Source organism: Tiliqua scincoides, chromosome 6 (assembly GCF_035046505.1).
Source record: "Tiliqua scincoides isolate rTilSci1 chromosome 6, rTilSci1.hap2, whole genome shotgun sequence".
Taxonomy (NCBI): domain Eukaryota; kingdom Metazoa; phylum Chordata; class Lepidosauria; order Squamata; family Scincidae; genus Tiliqua; species Tiliqua scincoides.
Genome location: NC_089826.1, coordinates 33,655,312 through 33,681,696, shown reverse-complemented (window position 1 = coordinate 33,681,696; position 26,385 = coordinate 33,655,312). Strand labels below are relative to the sequence as shown.

Sequence of the window (26,385 nt, the reverse complement as noted above, 5' to 3'; positions counted from 1 at the left end):
CCTTTCATTTCTTAAAATCCTTTTACTCAGAGCACATATATGTAAACAGCTCTTTAAATGTTTATATGGTGTATATATCAATATTATTTGATATATCTAGTTTATTAAATTAATTGCATCACATGGGGGGGGTCCAAGTCCTCCTTTCATTCCTAGGATATTATTTTTGGCTGGAATTTGTAATAGTTGGCAGTAATAACTGTTTATTTTAAGATATTGATTAAAAATGTTAACAGAATGAAAAACAGCTGCAGGTACTGGCAGTCAACAAAATATATAATTACTAAGAATAACTGAAACATATTACAGCATAACTCAACAGAAAAACAGCTGGAATGCGCTATGTGTGTCACATGAGAATTTCGCATTAAACACTTGTTGCAGCTGGCAGATTTATCATCTCCTTTACTACTTAACAGTTCACCTTTTGTTTCCCACTCACATGCACTTGTAGCAGAGTTTACTCCAGTAATTTTCTAGAAAGCTTCGTTTAGCTATTTTAATTGGGGGAAAATTTGGAATATACACCAACAATCAGAACTGATTTTTCAAATGGAGTCACAGGCTATAGGAAATTCTCAGAAGCTCCCTAGTCAGAGGCATAGCCTCCTCAATATAATCCTCCACTATGTCAAACTGAAGGATGCAGATGACTTTAGCCAGTCACCATGTAAATAAATTTGCTGAGAAGGGCCAGTCATTCTTTGTAGATGTTGCTCCTTCCCCAGATAGCTGCCTCTACCTTGGGGGATCCCAAGGATGCTTCTGATTCCTGGGAAGGACTCACCAATCAAATCATTTTGGCTAGCCCTTATCCCTGATGACTATCTTGGGATTGGTTGTACTGCAACAATTTTCCATCACATACTTCAGATCTGCCTTTTGACTGTGCAGCATTTTGGAGGTGTCCATGGGCTCTGTCCAACTTATTACAAGATGATAACCACAGAGAAGATGGCCTACAGCAGGGGTGCTCACACTTTTTTGGCTCGAGAGCTACTTTGAAACCCAGCAAGGCCGGGAGATCTACCAGGGGGGAAGGAAGCGTCTGGCAGACACCCCCTTTAATGTATAGAGCCCCTGCTGGAGTCTAGTCAGTTTCGTCAGTTTTGTTGCTGCATGCCTGAAGAGCAGCTAAAGTGTCAGTTTAGTGTCAGCTAAATATGTCAGTTTCGTCTAGTCACTAGACGAAACTGACATATTAACAGTTTGGAGAGACAGGGCTCCGCGATCTACTCATTTTGCCTCGCGATCTACCGGTAGATCGTGATCCACCTATTGAGCACCCCTGGCCTACAGTGTCTCTTATGGTGTTTGTGCTTAGAATAACTGTGGAAGCAATGCCTTCTTAAAGTTTGTGCCCCATCTCAAAGTTTGCAAGAGGAGTCCAACGGCAATTCCCCAAACATTTTAGAGCTGTCTCCTGCCACTTTATTGAGGACCTCCTGCACAATGACTACTGTGATCCACACCAGGAGGGGTAAGGGAAGTGTTAACTGAAATTTTCCTTTTGTCCAAAACACCTTCCCTAGGAGAATCTGTTAGAGCAGGGGTTTTTCTTAACCTGTAATCTTAACTTTGTTAGGATTATAGACTCCCAGTGACTTGTCAAATATGGCCCCATGCCCTCTTTGCCAGACTGTTGTAATCATCATCACCACCAATCCTATTAGGGAGGAGTAAAACTCCCAAAGATATTAATAGCTTGGTTTTACTTTACATATTGATAGCTAGGAGCAGAGCACTTCAATATGTATTGATAATGGTGATAGTTTGTCTGACATCAATTTTTAAAAAATTATTCAGAAATTACCCCAAAGGGGTAAGGGCACCTGGTTAAAGAATCTTTGCATTAGGGAAATATACTCTGAGAGCACCCCTTCCAGTATCATAACCTGGATTGGAGGGTGTTGTTGAGAGAAACAAGTCAGCACTGTTCCTGCCAAAAGAAGAAAAGATGGTCATACTCAACTTGCACTGCTTGGTGGAGAAAGAAAGCTGTCACAAGTATTTGCTGGGCAAAGCCTGCAATGCCCTTCTTTTTGCTATAGATGTGGCACAGGAAATCTCCAGAGTGCTGCCTAATCCCCTTCCTGTCCTGTGAAGGGACTCAGCTCTAGCTGCACTGGTGGGTGGGAACAGGGAAGGCAGAGAAAACAGCAAAAATTACTGCATTGAGGTCTGAGGAGCTCTGAAAAAACCTGCTTCTTAGCAAGATAAAAGTCTGTTGGGGGGGGGGTGAGTGACTCTCCCCAGAGAAGGAGACAATCCAGCTAGCTGGCCCTCCCTCCAACAGATTGGGAGGGGCAATCCCAAAGAATCAGCAGTACTACCCTTCCTCAGAGAACCAGAGGGTGCTTTGCCTCTGCAGATAGAGCAGTCTCAAGAGTGATCATGTTGACCCAGATCATTTCCCCTTCCAGAGATCAAAGAGAATTTTGGAAACATTCTCCAAAGCCATCAAGAATCCATCTAGATCAGGGGTGCTCAAACTTTCAACTTTAGGGATGCTGGACCTTTAACAAGTGTATAGAAGAGGGAATTTCAGCAGGTGCAGCTTGTCATCTGTGGGATGACAAATTGCACCTGCTGAAATTCTCTCTTTTATACACTTGTTAAAGGTCCAACATCCCTAAAGTTGAAAGTTTGAGCACCCCTGATCTAGATCCCTGAGTCTCCATGGCTGGACCTTTTTAGTAATAGGTCCATCACCCTCGCAGAAGTTCAGAGTCCTCATAAACTGTAACCCTATCAGGTACTACTATTGGGTAGTACTTTGGATTAATGCTTCCTGTATTGTTTTTGTTTGTCTTCATTTCTGTCCATAGCAGTTGCTATGCAAACTGGTTTTTTGAACAACTTTTTGTTTGTTTGTTGAAAAGCGCTAAATAAATATTTTGAATAATATTCCTTCTTTATTTACCCCATCCAAATCATACAACCATTACTAAAGATTGAGACAGCTTTAGGTGCATGGTGGGACAGTTAACAAAATAGTCTGTCTCTATACCATTAAAAGATAGGGTTACGATGGATAAAGTGTGTGGAGCAAAAAGCCCAATTTGATAAGAAAGCTTCCTGAACTCATTTAGCAGAAATATGGTAGATTTAGTTCCAAAACAATCTCATGTAACAGTTACAGAGTATTAAGATTTTATTGTAGCTTAGCATATTAGTAGTTTGATAAGAGCAAATACAATTCCATAATTTGCATATAATTGTTTTATGACTTTAATGAACTGCAGGAAACTTTCAATTGAATCAGTATCTACAGGTTAGGAACTTGGGGCTAAATGGCATGTTATCTGGCATTTAATAAAATAAGGAAATTTGCTTTGGAATAGTTAAGGGGGAAAGTGTTCCTCTCCTCTCCAGAAGAGACTTTGGAGAAGGAAGTACACCAGAAACTGTCCTTGTAAGTTCCAAAACAGGAGTGAGGGTGGCAGATTCAGCTCAGGATTACAGAACATGGTGAGGGGGTTTTAACACTTTCCTCTTCACCATTTTCACACCCCTCCAAAGTGACTATTTCCTTATCAATATTCTTTAAAGCATGTCATTTTATATATGTGATTTTGGTAATTACTAAAATAACTAGGTCAGGAGGTGTCAAATTTGTTTCATACAGAGGGCCAAATAACATTCATGGCGCCTGCTGAAGGCCAGTAATGATGTCACTAAGCAGGAAGTGACATAATTAAGCAGATGATGACCAGGAATAAGCACTTTGTTTTCACATAGGAACTCATTAGCTGCAAATGACAGAAAATATGCAAACCTTGATCATGCTTTCAAGATACAGGTTGAGTCTCCTTATTCCATTTCCAGAACTCATGGCAAAAATTGCATTAAAGCAAATCCATTAAAAAAAACAATGTCCTTTCACTAGGCGATTTAAAAACAGCCTTTTTAGTGTAAGACAGAGTCTTAGGCAGTTTCTCTCCAGATGCTTGGAAAAGCTTCACTCCTAGCCAGCAACCCCTCCCTTTACCCAGAGCACAGCCCTGGGAAAGAATGCGCAGTGATTATCTTTCTTTTCATGTGCTGGGGGGGGGGGAGGGAGAGGTCACTTACCTTGGAGTGAAGCTGTTTGAAGTGCCTGGACAGAGAATGATTGATAGATTGTCAGCTCTCGCATTAATGAGGCTACTGTTAAACAACTTTTTCCCTTTAGTTTAAAGGGTCCTTCTCATCTGTTGAGATAAAACTGCAGGTAAAAAAATCCATAGATAACTTGGTTTTAACTGTTTTGGAGAGCCCAATTACTACATGGGCTGCTGTTGCAGCTGTGTCGTTTCTGCCAGAGCATCACTTCACAGTTCAGCAGCTGATGGTGGTGGTGGTAGAAGAGCCCACTTATCATGGAGACCAGATAAAAAAAACTTTAGGGGCCATATTCAACCCACAGACCATATGTTTGACACCTCTGATCTAAGTTATTTCACACTGAATATTTAACCCATCATATGAGTTAATACTCGTAATACCTCGTAATACTAAAGATCAGCAAGTGTCTTGGTAATTTTTTTTTTTTGGTACACTATCAGCGCAATCCTGAGCTACACATGGGCCACCGCAAGTGCCTTCTGCCAGCCCAGGACAGTTGCAAACATGCCATAAGGCACATTTGTGCCTCCTCAGGAGTTGTCAAGGTCAGCATGAAGAGGCATGCTGGTCTGCAGAGGCTGGAACAAGCGTCTGCCCCAATGGAGGGAGTCAACTGAGCTCAGCCTACCCAAGACTCTGGGGTGGGTGGAGAAGAGGTGGGCGGGAGACATTCTGGGATCAGGGGCAGGCGGTGGGTGGTCCCAGGGGTCAGGCTTGCAGGGAGCGGGAGGCAGAGCTGGGATCCAGCAATTATGCCAGATCCCAACCCGTTCCTGGGGAGGTTGGAGCTGCTCTGCTCTCCTCAGATTTGTGCCGCCTCATGCGGTGGCACAGGTCCAAGGAGACCCATAGGGGTCAGGGCACCATACCCAGGGGTAAGGGGAAAACTTTCTCCTTGCCTCCAGCTGAGCTGATCCTGGCCTGTATCCTGCGCTGGATACAGTGCAAGCCTCTTCACTTGCCTGTTCCAACACGGGATGGGATTGTGCCCTAAGGGCCCAATCCTATCCAATTTTCCAACGCCACTGCAACTGTGCCAATGGGGCATGCACTGCACCTTGTGGTGGGGCAGCAGTCACAGAGGCTTCCTTAAGGTATGCGAACATTTGTTCTCTTACCTTGGGGCTGCATTGCAGCTAATATAATATAATATATATACAGTATTTATATACCGCCTTTCTTGGTCTTTATTCAAGACTTTATTCAAGGCGGTTTACACAGGCAGGCTTATTAAATCCACGCAGGGATTTTTACAAATTGAAAGAAGGTTCTCTCTTTCAAGAACCACCACATTCAAGCTGTTACACTCCGATCTGGTTTAACATTCTGGCCTCCATCCTCCCACGCTCCGAGCAGATGGAACAGCTCAGCTGCAGCTTGCCAGCTGCTTCAAGGTCGCACGGTGCCGGTGGCCTCGAACTGGCGACCTTGTGGATGTTAATCTTCAGGCAAATGGAGGCTCTACCCTCTAGACCAGACCTCCTGCCCTGCCTAGCTAGGATAGGATAGGATTGGGCCCTTACTCTCCTACGTACTTACGACTTGGCTCTAATACAGCTTTGTCAGTCTGTACAGAAGTAAAAATATTACTTGCTGGCCCAGAGCTGTCATGTTTGTACAAAAACACCACTAGAGGACATACTGTGTAAAAGTGCCAATACAGCCATCCATAACTCGGAAAGCCAGTGTACTATCTTTTAAATACTTCATGGGGAAGTAAGAATTTAACCAAGGATGGAAGGAGTACATGGCTGTCCCAAGTTCCACTGAAAAGCAGTTATCTCAACAGATACATTGATCTACTTTAATGTCTTTTATTTTGTTTGATAGAAGTGAGTTAAGTCGTCAGAAAATTCACACTCAGGAGTTACTTTGTCAGCTGGAAAGAGCAAATGAAAAGGTCATTGAGGTAAGATAATGAACCCCTTGCAAATTAATGTTTCAACTAGGTGCACAGCTTGGAACAGTCTTACTTGAGCCTTATTCAGTTTGCGATACATACAGGATTGTAACCAAAGTTATTTCATAGCTGAAACTAATACATTGCACAAGATGTCATGCAATGTGTTGTGAAACATGCAGCACAACTACAAAGTGAAGTTAGAATTCCATTTTGGATTTCTATGCATAGGAGCCTTATGTTGTTGCCTGTGACCACCCCCCTCCCCCCCACTGCAGAATGCAGCCAGGCATGGCCCTGGAAAGTTAAGATAGGATTGAGCCCAATGTTAGACAACTATGCACTGAAGAGCCTGTCCTATCTTCCTTTGGTGGTGTTTTGTTCTTAACTCTTGATATTGACTATGTTTCTCTTTTTCAAAGCTTGCTTTCTACAATATGTATAGACTCGTACATTTGTAATGAGCTGTTTCATTTATACAGAATGAAAAATTAATGATGGAACATCAAGAAAAAGTCCACAGACTTCAAAAGCGACTAAGCCAGGCAGAGGAGAGGGCAGCTACAGCATCTCAACAGGTATTTAAATAAAATCCTAGTATTTTTTCCAGGGAGAAAGGAAATTCATATTGTTATATTATAGTACAGCCAGCTATATAATAACCATAATAAATACTTTCATTAAGCACTGGAAATTTACCATTCACACATTGGTGTCCCAAAATGCACTGATTTACACCTGCAGGTTCCCACTTCATTCTAGTGGTGGATGCAAATGTAGATGTGCCCAGGAATGCATATGGAGAATGCTTATCCACCCTTAGAACAAATGGCAAACACACCCACATGACAGGAAGCGCTTTGATCTACCTCAGAGGTTCCCAAACCTTTTTCACTTGTGTACCCATGGCAGCCTATTTCCAAAAATTGTATCCCTCATATTAACAAAATGTTTGTAATTAATCTAGTTGCCATTATTTCAAACTTATATATTTTAAACTACTGAGCCATATCTGGTAATATACAATTTGATGACCGAAAACTAGTAGTTGGTGGGGCTTTGGCAGCCAGCTAGCTGCCTTTCTCCCTGCCTTGGCAGCCCTGCAGGCATTCTAATAGACCTGCCTTTTCCCACCATTATTCAATTCTTTTTAGAGTACCTCTAAAGGTCCTGGCAAGAACTCCTGGGGGTGCATGTACCCCAGGTTGGGAATCACTGAACTACCGAGTTAAGAATTTGCTGAATCAGGTACAGTTCAGTCCGTTTTGTGCATTCATAACAACAGTGTTGTGTTTTTTTTAAATATTGTTAAGTTTTCAGTCAAAACTTCATAATTTGAAACTTTTTTGTACCTTAAGTATACCATAGTCTTTCGAGACTGAAGGTTGCCAATACAATGTACCTTAAGTAGATCATAGGAACAGAATGAAGTTGTCCTTGTTTTATCGCTAAAATAACGATTGTGTTGTAATCTAATTAGCTTTAAAGATTTCCAATGAAAAAAGAAACTAATTACTATTTTGTGTTTAATTACAGCTTAGTGCAATTACCACACAGAGGAAAAAAGCAGCAGCATCAATAGACTTGGAAAGTATTTAAGAATCATGTGTTCTTTCATAGTTTATAAGGTGAGGCTGTTGAAGAAGAGCAGCCATGGAAACTTAAGCCTCATCATGCACAATGTGACTTGTATTTTTTAAATAGAGATTTCAGTGTTTGAATTGAGAAAAAACAATGTATCATAGCTTCTACATAATAAACTTTAAGAGGGCATTTGCAGAAAGCCAGGTGAGAAGGTGGCTTGCCTTTCTCAGTATATAAATATCCCATCCCTGTTTTCCATGTTATGCTTTTAACGTAGAAAGCCTTTTTACAAAGGTTAATCAACAAAGTTAAAAAATACCTGACTGCTGGAACAGAAACCTCTTTTGTACACCTTTGTGCAGTAATATTGAATTTCCACTGTTAATAAACCTTGCTTTTGAAGCCAAGATGGTTCCCATGTAAGGTGCTGAATTGGAAAACTAATGACACTGGCATGTATTAATGCACTTCTAAGCAGTGCTCCAAGTGCTACATTAACCTATTTTTACTGTATCAATTGAAACTAGCACAACACTCTGATGCCGTTAACATTCTACATTCTGTGAAGGACACTTCACATTTTCATATTGTAGTCCAATAGAGTGGATGTTTCAATGTTAAGAAGCACAGATGTCAAACCAGAATACTAGAGTGTATTGCAAAATGTACAGCATTTATTCACATACAGACAAAGGCACAATTCTACTAAGTATTTTAACAAAAAAATACAGCCATCTTCAACTAGGTCTTTATAAATACTTCAAAAAGGGGAGGAAAATAAATACAGGATTGGGCCATGTAATATAAAATAGTCATCTCTACATATACTTTATTTCCGTTTTGTCATCATGCACCTGTTTTTTTTCAAATTTGAGCAAAATGGACACCAAAGCTAGGCACATAGTGAAAAATCCTCTGTACAAGGTTTTACAAATGTAATGACAAGTTTTTATTTTCTCAAATTTTTAAAATAATTAAAATTTATACACGACACATGTATATCCTTTCATTCATTTAGATTGTGTGTGTATGTGTGTCCCCATGTCCAGAATCTAACAGATAGCATTCCAGTCAACATTACAAAGTGTTTATTCGCCTCCATTTCAATGTAGTACACCAATTATAATCAAGATTTCTTGGGCAGTCTGCATAAGAAAAAGGTGAAGTTTATCAAGAAATTGTCAACTGTTTTCATATCAACATAACAAACGCAGCGAAAGGTAAAGGTTACTTGCTTTGTTTATCATTCTTCACTCACTGAGTTTTCTAAGTATGGTATGAAACTAACTTCTAGAGCTCATCGTGCTGATATTTATTCCTACTTCTGCAATTAGAGGAGGGGGAAAGCACTACTTTCTTTTTTATTTTTTTTTTGGTTCAGCATTATTCAAAATATCAGAAAGCTTATTAACCTAAATGTGTTGGGGAGCAAAACAGATAAGGCATTCTTTCTGCACAAATGCTAGCATTCCTAATAGTGCAAATGTTATCTGATACCTCTCTTAAAATTGGTAATAACATTGAATAATGTTTACATAGAATCAGATTTTTTTAATTCCTTCTATGGCTTGGATGAACAAATCCCTACAGGGCAGTCTAATTAATGTTTTATTTAACCCTCACCTGAAACACTTTACTGTATTGAAAAGTGAATTTCTTGTGTCCTATATTGTTAAACATGTCTGCTTTTTAAGCATCACTCCTGGTCAACAAATCTGTAAGATATGAGTTGTTTGATCAGAAGGATTAAGGCCTTCTAAACTACCTCTCTCACATCAATGTTTTTCTTTTCTAGTAGTATCCTAAAATGTAGTCACTATCATGTTTAGAATTGAGGACCCAAATGCTTCCTAATCCCATTCATCCTGATCGAAAGGTCTGCAAAAGAAGGGCTGCTCCATTCACTTGGAAATCTTCCCTGACAGTAAGCATCTGCAACAGCTACCTGTGCTAAGCAACATGTATGCTCTCAAGCCCCAGTATGCACAGAAGCTACAGATCTAGGGTTATTACATGCAAATTAAGATTCAATCTAGATCACTCACCAAACCATTTTTCTGAAGAATCATGACTTAGCTGCAGCCTCCCACACTGTTCCCATTTCAGTTTCCTGTTTAGTCTTAATCACACTTTACCCATGATGTACAAATCCATAAACTTACCCTCTGCACTTGTCCTCAAAGTAGAATCAAACTCACTTCATGGTTTTCCAATTCTACTTTGGAGGACAAGCACTAAGCAGAGTTTGGTCCGTGATCACTGCAAACTATGTACAGCAATAAACAGAAAACTGAAAAGACACCAAATGGGAAGAGGGAGCATGTAATAAACCCATGGCTCTTTTCCAAACTAAGGTTGAGAAGATTTGCCTGAATAGAGTCTAATCGGGTTTAGCGTTGTCTCTCCTTCCAAAAACAAATGGGGATGGATTTCTGAGGCCCGGTTTACAAATTACACAATCACAGGAATTGCTGCTAATTATATCAATGGTTCACGCACAACATTTCTCAGCCGAGAGAAGGTCAGGGCTGTTTGTGTGATGAGAAATGCATTGTGTAAACCATTCCAAGTATCATTTATAATTAATCATACAGTGACTTGCATAGCAAGATGGAACAGCAGCAATCCAGTTCTCAGCTGAAACCTCTGGAAGACGAGTCAGATTGCAAGGTTTAAAACTTTTCTTTAAAAAGAGTTATAAATCCATCTCTTGTCAGAGAAAGGACTACAATGAGAATATCGTAAATCACTGAATACTGATTTTTATGGACTCATAGGAGGGCTTTTTGCAAAACAAACAAAAAAGGCGGCTCTACTTCTGCTTACACATTCTTGTGACTAGGTCATGTCAGATTATATGTCCAAATTGAAAAGTTACAGCAGCCTAAAACTATCTGTTGTTATGCTGTGCACTCCGTTGGGTGCAGAAAATAGATTCTTTATGATCTGTTCATCTTATTATTGCTGATGGCTTACTCTCTCTAGTTATTGCAATTTTTTTAAAATCATGTAATCAGAACACAAGCTCCTTCTTGGTCAAACCTAATCATTATCATGAAATCATGTTGTTAAACTGGCTGGAATATAAAGCACTACTCACATCTTATTGCCTTTCCATTTTATTCAAAAAAATATACATATATATTTATTACATCTGTCTTTTTTTATTTAAAGTAACCCTTGTGTGTCAGAAACTTGCATATCCCAACACATACCATTAGTGCACATTGGGAAAGGCTGCTGACTAGCGCCTTAGAAACCTGGGCATTCCTTCATCATAAATGTCAACCCGTTTATCTGTCATGGCTTCCCCCAAGGAAAACTGGGAATTATAGTTTGGTGAGGTGCTGTGAATTTTTAGCTGAAAATCTGATGCCCATCACAGAACTACAATTCCCAGGGTGCTGGGAAAGGGAAGAAAAAGAACCATGACAGCAACACCCTATTTTTGCAGTCTAGACATGCCCTCAGTCTTTCCCACTTGAATTGTCATCATTTTTGAGATTGGCAGGTGTCTGGATGCTCAGCAGAATACAACAGGCTAAGAACCTGCCTGCCTCCCTTTTCAGAACAAGATAAAATACTTTAAGACATATATGCTCTCCAAATTTGGGGAGCAGAGTGGTTTGCATCCACTCTTCATCTGGGTCCCTTCAGAGTAGCACTGTGTGCTGCAGTTCCTGTTTTCCCGATTGGGCGGCTTGGTTCCCTCCCTTCCATTCTCTGTAGTAGTCATAGTGAATTCTGGCCGTCTTCATATATAAATCCTTTATGGAGTTATAGAGACTTTCAGCTGCCAAAAAAAACCCTGAATTCTAAAACAACAACAAAATCTGCAGCCAAGTAGGACTTAGTCCTAGCACAGCCTGGCAAAAGTGACAATTTAGAATGGGTTATGCAGTGCAGGATGGTTATAACCACCACAATTCAATTCATTATTTACTTCCGTTACTAACAGCTTGTGCTTTTCAGGGACAGAGGAAAATCCTCAGTGCTATCCTTCTAAAACCAGGGTCACCCCCCCCCATTCAAAAATCTATCCCCATGAAGTGTTTGCTTACTATCATTTTTTTATTTTTTTTTTAGTGTTCAGCCTAGTGATCTATTAAAGTAGCAAGGTCATTTTCTTGGATGATTTCTTCAGGACAGTCGCAAATAAAGAAGGTTCAAACCTTACTGAAATGAGGACAGGCAGAGGGCAAACTCTTAGTCATGTGCACATAAACATGGTTTCTGCAACCCAGGAAAAACGGATTTGCAGTTTGGTTGATCTCAGCCATGTTGAAAGACCCGCCTCCCTGTCACATCAATAAATAATGCAGAGTGGATTTCTTTTTTCCAGGCTGGGGTGCATCTGACTCCAGTGCTACTTACTGCAAGTCACTTTCCAATCAGGAGGCAAGGATGCTTCTCCTAATGATGTCTGTCCTCCTACTAATAGTGCTATTTGAACCAAGCCTTTGCTGCCTGCATTTCTTCTCAGCCACCTCAGTTTCTGAGTCGCTCATCTCAGCATCCGGAGCATACCCGTCATTCTCGCTTTCTACCTTTAGGTTGCTTTTTGCCCTGTCCTTGGGAGAAACTCGACCCAAGCTGGAGTAAGGGTAGCTGGAATTTTGGCGGCATGTCTCTTCTTGCTCCAGTCCCTGCTGCTGTCTCTCCCCTTTCTTTGGAATTCGGAATCCTCCCCAGTTTTTCACAGGGCTTCTGGGTGTCGTAGGCACTTTAACTGGAGTTGGGTTATAGTTTATTTTCAAAAAGGATCCATTGCATTTAGGCACCATATCCTTCCGGGTTCCAGGCGATGACCGACCACTCGGGAGGTTCACGGCCCTTTTGTTATCCAGTTGCCTCTGAGACAGTTCGTTGGATCTCAGGGGCTTGTGGTTGTGTTTGGAAAGCTTGTCCTTCAGTCCTACCTTCATCACATCACAATGGGAATGATTGTCTCTTCTCTTCCGGTGGTCTGCTGTGACAACCCCATTCTTCTGTTGTGCTGATCCAATTTGTGCTTCTGCAAAGGTCTTTTCAAAGCTGAAAAAGCTCCCAGGAGTGGCAAAGCCTTCCCTTAGGTTGGGCTGCTTGAGTAAAGGTTTGTCATCATGCCCAGAGCTCCTCCTCATTTGCTCTCTCTTCTGTGTTTTTTTCAAAGAGTGACCCAAAGACATGCCCATTTGCTTCCTGAAGAAAGCAGAGTGCCATTTCAAATCCTCTATCTTAGGAGCATCTGGGCCCAAGGGTGAACTGTTGAAGAGCACCATATTTTCCATAGAGGAGGAGGAGGAAGGCATGCCTGAAGACACACAAAAGAAACAGTTTTGTGGTTATTCAAAGCAGATTTCAACAACTTTTGACTTCACATCACTCACTGCCTTTGTATCAGAACTCTGCCCATACCTTTTCATTAAGACCTTTAGGAGATTATTTTGTAATATAAGTAAAACATGACAGTTTAAGCAATTTATTTATTTACTGCATTTCTCCCCTGCCTTTCTCCCCAAAGGGACCCAAGGAAGCTTACAACACTGAGTAAAAATACAAGAACATCAAAATCACAATTAAAAACACAAAACATTAAAACCCTTCACAATAAGTAGTATCTTTTAAACATCTGACATTAATACAATAAAAAGAGCAACAACAGCAATTTTATAAAAGCCCCAAGCCTGTAAAAATTCAGATGTTAAAAAGGCCTAAAACTCAGAAGGCTTATCTAAAAAAGAAGTGCCTTCATGCCTCGCTAGAAAGATTCAAGGGAGGGAGCAGTTTGTAAATTAAGAGGTAGGGAGTTCCATAATGTTGGTGCTACTACTGAGAAGGCCCTATTTTTTGCTGCCCCTCCCCCATTCACTTCCCTGGGCGGCGGCACAAATAAGTGGGCCTTCTCCAATGACCTAAGGAGATGACCAGGTTCATCTGGAAGTAGGCAATACAGCCTCAACAGAAAAATGGAGCACTAGTTTCATAACTGAATAAAAGTCTGCCTTTTCAGTCTTTTAAACAAACAGCAGATTTTTACTTGGGGCTTTAATGCACTGAAGAAAACCCACTTCTTCTTGTTAAAGTTGGTTCTAAGTATGCATGACGAAGATGGCACTCAGGTGAAGACCTGAGTGTACTTGAGTGCTTAAGCCTCAGTAATTGCAGTAGAATACAGTGAGGTTACACACTTTGAAGTTCCACTGATTCAGTAAAAAAGAGTTTTAACCATGTGCCAAACTCTCCCGTTGAAATCTATGGATCTTTTCAGTGGTTAAATGTGGTCAGGTTATATTATCCAAGAAGTTAAGTTCTACTGAAATCAGTGGTAGCTACTTTCAGAGGGTGAACTATTTAGTTGGATGCAGCCAACACATAGAACCTAACAGCATCTTGCAGATGAACTGCAGATCTTGCCTAGTTATCCACTGGGATTCCATACCAGAACCCACAGTTCTGGTACCATACCAGAACCCCGTTAAAAAAATCCATGGATACCAAATTAGTGAAAAAATAGCTTTAAAGAGCCACTTCCAGGTTTCTTGCTCCTCCATTGTTGCCCCAGAATGCATTTATATAGATGCTATACTGTATTCAGCCACCAGATGGGGTGAACAATGGTATCTAGTGGAATGACATTGTAATTGTTTGACAGCACAAAGGTAGGAAATTGGATTCTGGTGCTTTTTTCCTTGTTACAAGGCATTTAAAGGTAGGTCTCTGTATCAGTGGTGTGTCAAATCAGTGGATACTAATGTCCCACCTGTGGTTTTTTTCCAAATAAGCTTTTATTGACCGTTTCATCATGTACATCTGAAGCAGTGGACTGTAAGTCCATGAAAGTGAATACTGGAATAAAGCTGCTAAATCTTTAATACTAAGCATTTTCACATAATTATGAGGCAGTAAGTTTGGATAAGAAAAATACGAAAAAAACAGATCTTTGTCCCCTCTGTCAAAAAGATAGTTCAAAGATAATTCTGAAATGCTTTGATTCATGTGCTGTCTGGTGGTTGGCATTATAAACATAAAGCAGATCTTGTTCTACTCTCTGCTAACTTTCAGCCAAAACAAATTAATGCTCCAGGAATGCTTCAGCCTATAGTTGAAGCAAGTTCACAACTCACACATCCTGAACAAAAACAGCTTTAAATAAATGAAGACACCACACAGGCTTAAGTTTGCCCTACTGACCTACAATGTGATTCAGGCCTGCACAACCTGTCCTGATGCCAATGAGATGAAACAGTAAACTGTGAGCCATGCTGCACAATACAGGAATTCCTAGGTAGGCACACTGATTGAACTAGGTGTTTTATGATACAGCAGTAGTTAGATCACATTGCACCAAAACTGGAAATCACTCTTGGGTTGCACCATATACCATGCCTGCGTTGCTCCACTGAACACGGTGTTAAGCTAGGAACGGAGGGATGTCACAACTGCTGATGAACACAGCAGTGCCAGAGTTTTAAGACTAGTAAATCAGTGCCACTGATTAATGACTGAAAAGTGAAGGTCATTCAGCTGTAGCAGTCTCCTATTAAACGGACATCAATGCCTCTGAAGAATGTATTGTTACAATTCAGCTAGCTATTTCTTCAGGGTTTATGCTTTTGAAGCACTTTCTGATTGGGTGCGACACATAAAAGAAAGGTCGTTCCATTTAGTTTCTGATGATCTCTGAAACACGTTGCTTGCCAGAATAAGATACTTGCTTGCATATGAAGAATATGACAGACAAACTTCCATTTCAAGTCATTTTTAAAGCAATATGACTCATCAAAATCTGTTTTCTTGGAAGCATTTTCCTTTTTGGACATTTTATAACTTCTGATTTTAGGATGACGAGAGTCAAGATATCAAGTATTTGGAAAAGAGGTGGTTAAGCATAGTGAACAAGTGCTTTGTCTTACAACATTTATGCCCTTTATTTTATAAAAAGTGAGGAAAAATCTTTCCAAAATAAACAATATAAGAAAAAAAGGGGGGCACACTGTTCTCATTATAAAGATCAAATAATTAAACATTATTTTTGTGGAGACCACCAATATTAAAGCAAATTTAAAATGTTTTTATTTGTCCCAAAATACTAATTCTATTTAAAAAGACAGCTTTGCAGACTGCATTTATTTTGTTTTGGATCTGTGTCTTCCCCCAAAAAATATACTAGTCAATTTCGGGGGGTGGAGAGGCTGGGGGAGGGGGGAGCTGTTCAAGTTTTTCCAATTATCTCCTGCTCTGCCTCTGGTCAAGTGCCAACAAAAACACAACCAACCTTATGCACGGAAATGACAAAACCTTAAAAAAAACTGCTAAGTTCACTGCACAAAAGTGATATCGGCTTTTGAAGCGCCCCAATTAAACACTCATCTGTATTTGCTGATGAGCATCAAGATTACTCCTAACTATTTTACCAAGTTGTCACTCAACCTACTAAAAGGGAAGCATATAGTGGATTTGCTACTTAGGTTGCAAAAATATTAAAGGTATGAGCAGAATTTTTATTCTCCAGACTTCTGGAAGGCATTCCAGAAACACTCTCTGGAAGCACCTCTCCCTGTATGAGTAGCCATGATTTTAAATAAATATCTACCGGGGCCATCCTCAAAACCTGAGGATGTACCGGGGCCATCTCAAAAGTACCAGAGCCTTTCAAATAGCAAGCATTTGGTTCACATACTCTCCCAATCTGCAGATAAAAAGTGGGTTATGGAAGAATCTCTCATGTCTCTCTCATGTCTTGTAATAATAAAATTTATTATTAAATTACAGCTTTAATTTTAGTTTCAGGATCAACCTGCCAACATGTTTTGTATGCTATGCTTCAACACACAGACACCAGAACTCACCAGATAGTCTTTCATGCTCCACAAGATTTGTGTAGATGTTGAATATCTGTTCCTGGACTTTGCAAACAGATCTTTTAATTTTTTCCCGTCGGGTCACCATATATGTGAGGTTTCGTACCTTAAATAAAACAAACATATGCACCAAGATTAATATAGCAGAAATGTGTAAGTTCTTTTGAAGCTGCCTTGAAAAAGAAAAGTGCTGCAATTGGCAAATGTCTTTATATAAGGAAAAAATATTCAGGGATGAGAAATATAAATAAAGGTATGTTGTAATACCTTTGCATTCCAAGCCATTTCCAATCCAGAACCATCCTGTGCACAGGTATAACCTTGGAACTGTGTCGCTTTTTCCCAGGAAAGTATTCATGCAACCAAATCACAATCACAATTGACCTTTATTAGGCATAAAACCTAACAGTTGCCTGAGCAGCTTACACGAGAAGTTGCATTCAAGCAGGTCATCAAAATAGGTGATGTTAAATAGGTGTAAATTAAATAGGATTTCCCTCCATTTTATGTTTGGTTAAAATCTCATATAAAAAATCCGCCATTGGCTTTACCGTTTTTCCATTTGTAAGTAATATCTGTAGTTTCAAATCATCATGACGGAATGATTGGCAAAAAACAGGTCCCAATGCATAGATCTGGACTTCTTGTAAAGCAGGCAATAGAGCACTGTGAGGGTCAGACTCCCTGTATCCCAGCTCACAGGGACATGTCAATCGCTGTTGCATGGTTTTATTAAATTTCAGTTCCAGTTCCCAAGAAGGGAACACATTACATCTGGCGAGCATGAAAACACGACAAAGTAAAGGACTATCTAAAATACATAAAAATCTAGAACACTAGCCAGGAGAGGGGGAAATCTGAAAAAACAAAGGTGAGTGGGTTTTGTTTGCATGTTGACACAGTGTGGGTGAGTGGGTTAGTTAGTGCATGTTGTCACAGTGTGCCCCCCACTCCAACAATTATGTGTGACAATGCAGGCATAAGGGGCTCCCTTATTTAAGCCATTTCTGCCCAACACTGCGTATACACAACAGGGATCAAATGTGTACACCTGTGGGCTGGAAAGAAATGGGTTAATGAAAATGACAGCCCTGCACATGCAAAGGAGATGCACCTATGGAGATGTCCATTTTACTGAACTGACTTGGGAAGACAGACTTTCAGTGGGTCTATGAGTTTATCCTTACAGCTATTGCAATACATACCTCTCATCTGAGAGAAGCTCCAGGAAGGGCTGGGGTGGAGCAGTGGATACATGTTTAACACAGAAGTGTTTATCTGCAGACTTTAACACTCCTCTACCCTTGTCGTTCTGAATCCTATTTCTGTGGGCCCAAACTCAAGGTCCAACTATACTATGTACATGGAACAAAGCCTGTGTGCACGCATCAGCTATACACATGCAACTACTTTATTAAAGAACAGAATTGCCCGATTAGGCAGCCAAAACAAGATGGCAGCTTACCCTCTCCAAATCCTGCCGGAGGTGAGTGAAAAGCTGTAGTCGCCTGAACAGAACATCTTGCTCCCGTTTGGCCAGATTGTCCTCTTCATCTTTCTTTGGAGTGATCAAAGGTTTGTTGAAGTTGGATTTCCTCTTCAGCTTCCAATACTGGTACAGGAATTCTACAGAGTCCTCCGGAAGCTGCAGAGCCTTGGCCACTTCCGAAGCATTGACAAAGGCATAGAACTCATCTTCCAGCTGTTGCAGCTTCTGCTTGCGAAGGCTGACCCTGTGGGCCTCCTCCTGGTTCTGATCCATGCTGTCATAAGGTTCCATGTGAGCAGGGGGTGAACTGTCCTGTGCCCCATTCTCATTGTCTTGACTGATGCATTCACTGAAGTTCTCCTCATCTGACTTCTTGGTAGAACTGTGCTTCGGGCAATAGGACTTGAATTTGACTTCATCATTGTCAGCGAGAATGGTCTTCATCTCCAAGCCGCGGTCAAATGCACAAGTAACATGGAAAGCGGTACGACAGTTTTTCACTGAGCACTGGGGGTGCAGAAGGTGTAAAGAAAAATTACAAATCTTACATATTTAATCATCTAAACATGCTTATAACAGATGCCATCAGAACAAGGGTATCATTGGCATCCTTCAGTCTTGGAAGACTATGGTAAAACAAGGGTGAGGCTTTTGTATACGTCATATACGTCTGCTAGCTGGCCTAAGAGGCACCTTCAAGTGACAGTTTTCATGTTTAGCAGGGGAGAGCAATTTAGATTGTGACCTTTTGGGACAGGGATTTATCTTTTCACTTATTCTGTAACTCGAAATGCTTTGTGAACATCGCCATAAAGCAGGATAAACACAATCCATCATCTTATGACTCCTTACAAGTCGCACCAAAAGTACAGATGAGGAGACTCAGAAAAAGCATCCAATAAAAAGTAACAAGCTGTAGTATTACTAAAGCTTAAATAGGTATGGACTTAATTAACGCCTAGATGGGAAACCCCAAGTGTCTTGGTGTAAAGCAGGGTTACAAATAAATATTTCACAATGTCCTGTTGTATGTCTCAGACATGCAGTTTTGGCTTTGCACTTCCATACATCCTTTCTCACTACAGACAACATGAAGCAAATAGCTGATGTTTCACACACCAGCCCCCCCCCTCCTCCTTGAGGAATTTCCTGCTCAGATCCAGCAAGGATAGATAAGAGTAAGTGAATGTCAATGACATCGTTATGACAGCAATGCAACACACTTAACCTGAGTGGATCTACACATGTGCTGCAAAAGGATATTTATACAGTCATTTTGTAAGACAGTCAATTATCTTCCTCCACGTTTCCCCACCCAGCTTGACTCAGCATCCCAGATAACATGTAAAAATGCTCTGCAGGGCTGAAACCACTTGAATAAAATCCAGTGAGGAACAAGCTAAAGAACAGCAAGGCACACATCACCCTCTTGCATTCCCCCAGCAAAACACAAACAGTGGGCTCAGTGGGTGCTGAACAGCAAAATAAAGGTAGTTTTTACTTTGGGTTGACATTACTGCAATTTTGTATAATTTAGGGCGCAATCCTAACCCCTTACGTCAGTGTTTTCCAGCACTGACATAATGGTGCCAATGGGACGTGTGCTGCATCCTGCAGTTGGGTGTCACTCACGGAGGCCTCCTCAAAGTAAGGGAATGTTTGTTCCCTTACCTCAGAGCTGCATTGCCCTTATGTCAGTGCTGGAAAGCACTGACATAAGGGGTTAGAATTGCACCCTTAGCTGCAGAGCATAGGTAAGAAAGAAAGAAATTTGTTCAACATCATGGAAAAAAATAAAACATATATCCCATACGCAAAGTCCTGTAAACTTCTGAAATTGGGGAACATCCCATAAGAGACAGCATTGTTGGATCAACTGCGTCTCTCCTTCAGGCCACCCATCACTTCTACTACAGCAACCATGCAGAATGGCGCAATTCCTCAATCTACAAAAACAAGCAAACAAGCAGATGAACATGTTTAGCAGCCACCCCTTACTCACTGCTCTTCAGCCCATTCAAGTGACAAAGCTAGGGGATTCCTTATCCCTGCCCCAAGTAATTAAGCAGTCAGTTTTAGATGCATCTAAAAAGGAAATTAGGACTGAGATTTGCCCTATTTGGTTAGCACAAGATGCTGCTTTAGCCGCAGCAGGGCAAGTTGCTTGTGACTTGCTTGACCCTCAGATGTAGTGCTACATTGTACAGTAACTAGCCATTGCATGCTTGAGTCATTTACCTACATAGCAGCTAGAAGGGCCTAATTAGGATTCAGACCATGGCAGAAGGATTTAGCCCTTTGCTGCACCACATTCCTCTTCTAGATTGTCCCTCTGCTAGAATCTGCTGTTCACTCCTGGAGAAAAACACCCACTGGTGTCAATGGCAGTAGCAGGGGTTAGGCAAGCTGGATTAAGCTGTAAAAAGAAAGTTTAATCCACTTTCCATACCACCACCCACACCAATTTCCCTAACTGCTATTTAAGAAACAAAAACCAAGCACGCAATGACCGAAGCTGCACTTAACAGAACATGCAGTTTGGCGCTAACATACAGGGTCAGGATGTCCAGATGTTCTTTGCAACACATATACTCTATGAATGAGCCAGTTCGGCATAAAAGTTGCACAATGTGATTATTCCTTGGCTGGAATAACATCGACTCAGCCTGCCCAAGCACTTCAACCATCCTTGGAGGCCCTTTCTCTGGGCACCCTTGCCATCTGATGCAAGGTGGGTGGTGACAAGGGCAAAGGCCTTCTTGGCAGTATGACACCAGTGGCCTGTGGAACTTTCTTCTCATTCCTGCTACGATATCTTTTGGATACCAGGCCTTTTAACCCCTATATCACACTTAAAAGGCACTTTCAATCAGTGAAAGTTGCCATTATGGATTAAAATTTGTTTCTCCCATTAAAACAGCGAGGCTGGCAGTAAGCAACACTTGGAACACTTTAAGGCCTGCCATTGGATAGTGGTGCTAACTCCATCCTCCTTGTGCAAAATATGATGGAAATTTAAAGATACTTTCCTTCCTCACCTGTATTCAAGCAGACAATTTACAATTTTAAATTGACACTTGAGAATAAGTCATTTCTTTCAGTGGAATCTCAAAAAGCCCCTCTCACAGTTACAATATAATAACTGTGCTCAAACTTAAAAATCACACAGTTTCTTGGTCACAAAATCTTAATTTACTTTATTTTTTAAAAGAGAGTGTTGCTCGCCAATATAAAAATGTCAGGGTGGCTGACCAAAATGATAAACACAATATGTTTATTTAATATTTCTACCCCACCTTTACTCCACTTATGTTGGACACCCTATTCAGTCATATCAACACAAACCATAAGGGTAAAACCACAAAGAAACAGTGCCAGTAAAACCGAATCCACACATTCTACTATGGCTGTGACATTTGGATGTGCCAATTATAAACGCACATCCTAGATTTAGTGTGCACCCGTGTAATATCCTTATTACAACTATTCTGTGTGATTATTTCAGTGGCAGAACAGCTCTGTGTGATCTCAGGCCTGCCAAGTAATACAGACACATACATTGAGATTCAAAATCCAGGGATCTGGGAAGGATCAGTGTTGACTACTTGATGAAGCATTACTGTGCCAGAGTGCACCAAAACAAACATACATAAGGAAAGTTCTCAATATCACACACCCCAGACACATGCTTCCACTTTCCATGACATTAGAAAACAACAGAAAGTTATCCTGGAACTGACCCAACGTGGATGAGTCACAACAAAAAATTGGAACCAAACACCTTTCTTCAAGGGTTGTTTTGTTTTTTGAAATGGCCACTTCTCAAGTGACAGCAATATCCTTTCGATATGTTTGCGTTCAGTTTATCAGCTCTGTAGGTCTTTCAAGCAGGAACATTCACAGAGATCTGCAGGCAGAATGAAACTCCTGTACAGTTATCTTGAGCGACCAGTGGGAGGCCAGTATCAATGAAGCTCTCCGCCCTGCCAGTGTACGCAAAGACTCTGGAGACCAAAGGAAGGTCTGCACAGACTTCTTAGCATTTATTTATTAATGCACAGGGCACCAATTAGGTTCCTATGATTCATACGCTGCGCTTTTGTTTTACACTTCTCTTGGAAAGGGAGTAGTAAACAAAGCCTCTGGCAAAGTACTTGAAAGGCTGCCTGGATTCACTGTAGAATCTCTGGCCTATCAATGATTCAGAGCAGTCGGAGAAGGGAGGGGGGTCGCATAATCTAGTGATCTAAACACACAGCAACAGTCTAACACACACCCTTGCCCTACAGCCAACTTCAGCTCTCTCTGACACTATTGTCAAGACCGCCAGTGAGCAGCACTCCTAACTCCCCTTATGCATATGAGGAGAGAACGCTGCTTGCTTGGAGGTCTGCCTTTTCTGCTGTTCAAGCAACCGCTATCATGCACTGTAAAATACACAGTCAGGTTCAGGTAGCAATACTTTTTTTTATTAAGTATTTTATTTATTTATTACAGATACAGGTGAGGAAAATGGGTTAGACTTTGGGCAGGTACTACACGGGTTACACATGAGGATATGGCCCTAGATTACAACATGCATTATTCAAAAAAAAAAAAGAAAGAAAGAAAGAAAAGCAATCAAACGACTGAAAAAACACAATAATCTTCAATACAAAAGCTATCATATTTGCCATTATAAAAATTTAAATTTATCTAAACACTCAATATTGTTTAACTAAAACTATCTATCCAATCATAAAAAGGCTTCCAATATTTTCTTACTCTACCTAAATCTCTCCCTTTCATGCTTTCTGTTAAAACTTCCATTTCTGTTATTTCATAAATTTTGTCTATTAAATTTTCTCTAGTTGGCACGTCCATAGATTTCCAATTTTGCACAAACAGTATTCTTGCCGCTGTAACAATATGTACAATAAGGTATTTTCTATATTGGTCTTTAATTTCTGATATCACATTTAGGAGGAATATTTCTGGTTTGAATGGTAATACACAATTCAATATCTCTTGCAGGTAGCAATATTTTCAAGGGTACGCATGCAATATTTATAAACACTCTAAAATCCAAGCACTGCAAAGTGATTCTCCCACATTAAATAAATATTGTATGCATAACTTATGAAAGAACTGCTAACTGAACAGTGAGCTAACATGACTGCCTTCTAATCTAATTTCTTTTCAACTATAAATCTATCAGAGTGAGGAAATAAAAGGCATCGTTTGCCTAGGAGGGCTAATTAGAAAACAGGGTTTTAGAAATTCTCACAAACCTATATTCTGACACACACTATACCACAATTACCCACACAGAGCTGGTCCAAGACCTCCTGAACCCGAGTCAGCACAACAAATGCCCTTTATCTGGCAGCAACACCCATCTTTGCAGCCACCACTGTTCCTATCCCTTGAATTTAAGGAGAGCAGCAGGAAAGCATGAATGAAAGGAGAGTGGTGGACAGCCATCTAGTCTTCATGCCTCTCTACTCTAGTGTACCTTCCAAGCTGCACAGCGGCACAGCTCAAGACCAAGCGTAGAGCTTGGCTTTCCCAGAAGTCCAGCAACGAGATCACCGACAGTCCAGAAACGCCACTGCACGGACCCAATCTTTCTGGCCTCACAATGCCTTTGGTACCTAGAAGTAATATTCGTGTACGAATCAAAAAATTTATGCCTTAAAATCAACCCTGGAAACCTGGGTCAACTTATACATGGGTCAATGTAGTAAGGTTGAGGTTCTCAAGCTGGGCATGGCAATGCCTCAGCTAGAGAAGCCCTGCCTCTAGCCCCTTAAAGGGCAGGGGAAGGCAGTAACACGATCCCCAGGATCACGCCGCTGCTGGGGCTGATTGGGGGGTGGCTGTATTTACCAATCCCCATGCCGGCCTCCGGGAGGGGGTGCAGGGAGCCCCGCTGAGCCCTCCACAGGGCTACGCAAGCCTCTGGATCAGTAAAAAAAGGGATAGGAAAACACTTCTGGTTTCACAATTGAAAACTAGAAGTGGTTTCCAATCACTTTTTTTACTGATCTAAGGCTTGGGGAACCCTATGGGCTCCATGGAACTTCCCACACCCTTCCCCCAAGGCCAGTGTAAGGACTGGTAAGTACAACCCCTTCCAACCAGCCCCAGGAGTGGCACGATCCTTTCCCTCCCCGTTCCAACTAATCCTAGTTCCCAAAATCCCATGGAGTTTGGGAACTACTCCAGTAAGTCCTTCTTGGCTTCTAAGAACAGCTGCTTAGTGAGCTGTGAGGAGGGGTAGGATTGGGATGCGCAGGAGAAAAAGAGAAAAAACTGAGCTATTTAACCCATTTTTGTTGGAGTTGTAATCCTCGTGAGGGCTACTGCTCTGCAAGTACTACAAAGCCGACAACTCACATAAGCCCCTTCACCTTGCTTCCTGTTTGGAGAATAGCTCTGTACTTGTGCTGCTTCAGAACAATTACTGGTAAGTCAATTTTCCGGATCTAGCATTAGGTAAATTCAGACAAAATTACCTAATTAAAAGGCTTTCATACACCTCTAAGTTTTACCCTTGACTTATCCGCAGATCATAGCAAATTCCATTATTTTTGGCTTAAAACTTGCCCTTGACTTACACACAAGTATATACGGTAAACTTTTTAGTACAATGTGATGGGATACATGAAAAACAAAGTTTTCCCATCTTTGAACTCTAATGCAAGATGAAGATAACATGAAGACACAAATGTTTGTTCAGAAAACGATTTAAAATAACTCCTCCAAACAAACTTTTACATAGTCTGAAGTTGCCGGAGCAAAACAGTTCATCTTCCTCAATTCCCACACACAATGACTTTTATCTTTAAATCCACCTGCTCCTACTAATTTCCTGCCAAAGAAGAACTATAGTCTTGGTCAGTCACCTTCAACACTTTTCCATGGGCCTGCCTCACACCCAGAGAAACTTGGCACTCACTCCACAATCTTGCACTCAACAAGTTCGACAATCATACAGCTCCTCAAGGCTTACTTTCATTAGGATTTGAGCTAATGTCTCCTGTACTGCTGCTGAGCTCCAAGAGGACAACTGTTTATCTAATCAGGTTACTTAACCTGTGCCCAAGATATCTTCTGAGAAAACGGCAAAAGTCAAGCTTGGTTCAAGCACACAGCACAGGGCTTGGCTGAACCAACCATCATGTGTTTTTCACTTTGTAGATACTTTGGCAGAGTGGCACAAGTGCCTCTCCCCATTTCCTTAGCTATCACTGGACAAGCTAATAACAAAGGACTTTTTAAAAGAATTAATGCCTCCAATATGACTGGAGTGCACTCTAATTGGCTTGTGGTGGTCACACTTCAGGTCTGCTGGTTGCCAATTCAAGATCTGCCCTGTGCAGACTTTGGATGCGATCAATAAAAAAGAAAAACAAAAAAGATCAATAAAAAAGAAAAACAAAAAGAAAAACAATAATATAATGCTTTTCAACAAAAGTTCACAAAAGCAATTTATATGAAAAAACGAAAGAAAAAATAGTTCCTTGTCCCAGAGGGCTCACATCTAAAAGACACCAGTAAACTACTATTGGAAAAAGATGCTATGCTGGAATGAGTACAGACATTTGCTCTCCACTGCTAAACATAAGAACTACCAGTTTGAGGGGCACTTCACTGCCCAGCTCGCAAGGGTTAAACGTGAGCATATGTGAAAAACCGAACCACGTACCACCGAACCACGAACCACGTACATACCTGGAAAGAGCATCATCATCATGGCAGAGTTTTATATGTGACCAAAGAACCCAGGAGAAAAGGCATGGCACAAAAAGGCAGCATGTTACATGCCCTGCAAATTTCTTTCAGAAGCCCCAAAGCAAAACACATTTTAGAGACAACTATAGATCCAAGGAAACATCTGAAGGAGGATGACAATGAACAGGGTGGTGTACGTGGGCTTTCACTTTAAAGCAATCCTCATTTTGAGCAAAAACGCAAGAATAGTGCAAGGCTCTGGTATCTTCAAACACAAAACAGCCTTCAAAATTAAATTCCAAGGTAAAGGTACAGTAAATGTACTCTAATAGTGTAGTTCATAAAAGTTAAACCAGGTCATCAATGAAGCCTCACTGCATTGTCCAGAGAGAAATGTTGGAGTGAATTAAGATTTCTGAAGCAAAGACATATTCCCAACACCTAATTACCTGTATGGAGGCCCCAACCTTCTCATTGCAAAGACTGCACACCAGAGCCCATCTACTGCTGGGGATATGAGAGACTTTTGTGATAGGCTCCATCTTTTCAGGGCTGCCAATGCTCACCTAAGGATTGTTGAATGAATACAAATGAAAAATTCACAATCAAGGCCATTTCACTTTCTACATACAGATGCCAAATGAACTGCCCTAGTGTCTAGCAGTTTATCAACATCTATTAAAGCTATTTTTAAAGACAGGAAACAATTTTTTTTAAAAATTTAAACATAAATATTTGAATGCCAA

At 40.8% G+C, this 26,385-nt stretch overlaps 2 protein-coding genes across 7 annotated transcripts in view; one reads left to right on the top strand and one right to left on the bottom strand.

Annotated features, from left to right (window-relative positions):
- SCLT1 (sodium channel and clathrin linker 1) overlaps positions 1-8,627 on the top strand; it is an 85,457-nt gene extending 76,830 nt beyond the window's left edge. For both annotated transcript variants that reach the window (XM_066631601.1, XM_066631600.1), the window contains 3 exons: positions 5,938-6,016; positions 6,490-6,585; positions 7,544-8,627. In XM_066631601.1, the coding sequence (XP_066487698.1) occupies positions 5,938-6,016; positions 6,490-6,585; positions 7,544-7,606 (238 nt within the window). In that variant the 3' untranslated portion in view covers positions 7,607-8,627. The remainder of the gene's footprint in view (positions 1-5,937; positions 6,017-6,489; positions 6,586-7,543) is intronic.
- The window catches only part of JADE1 (jade family PHD finger 1), a 99,346-nt gene continuing 81,204 nt past the window's right edge, over positions 8,244-26,385 (bottom strand). For all 5 annotated transcript variants that reach the window (XM_066631596.1, XM_066631597.1, XM_066631595.1 and 2 more), the window contains 4 exons: positions 26,089-26,205; positions 17,900-18,430; positions 16,423-16,540; positions 8,244-12,884 (listed from right to left, as the gene is read on the bottom strand). In XM_066631596.1, coding sequence (XP_066487693.1) covers positions 11,983-12,884; positions 16,423-16,540; positions 17,900-18,430; positions 26,089-26,205 — 1,668 coding nt within the window. In that variant the 3' untranslated portion in view covers positions 8,244-11,982. The remainder of the gene's footprint in view (positions 12,885-16,422; positions 16,541-17,899; positions 18,431-26,088; positions 26,206-26,385) is intronic.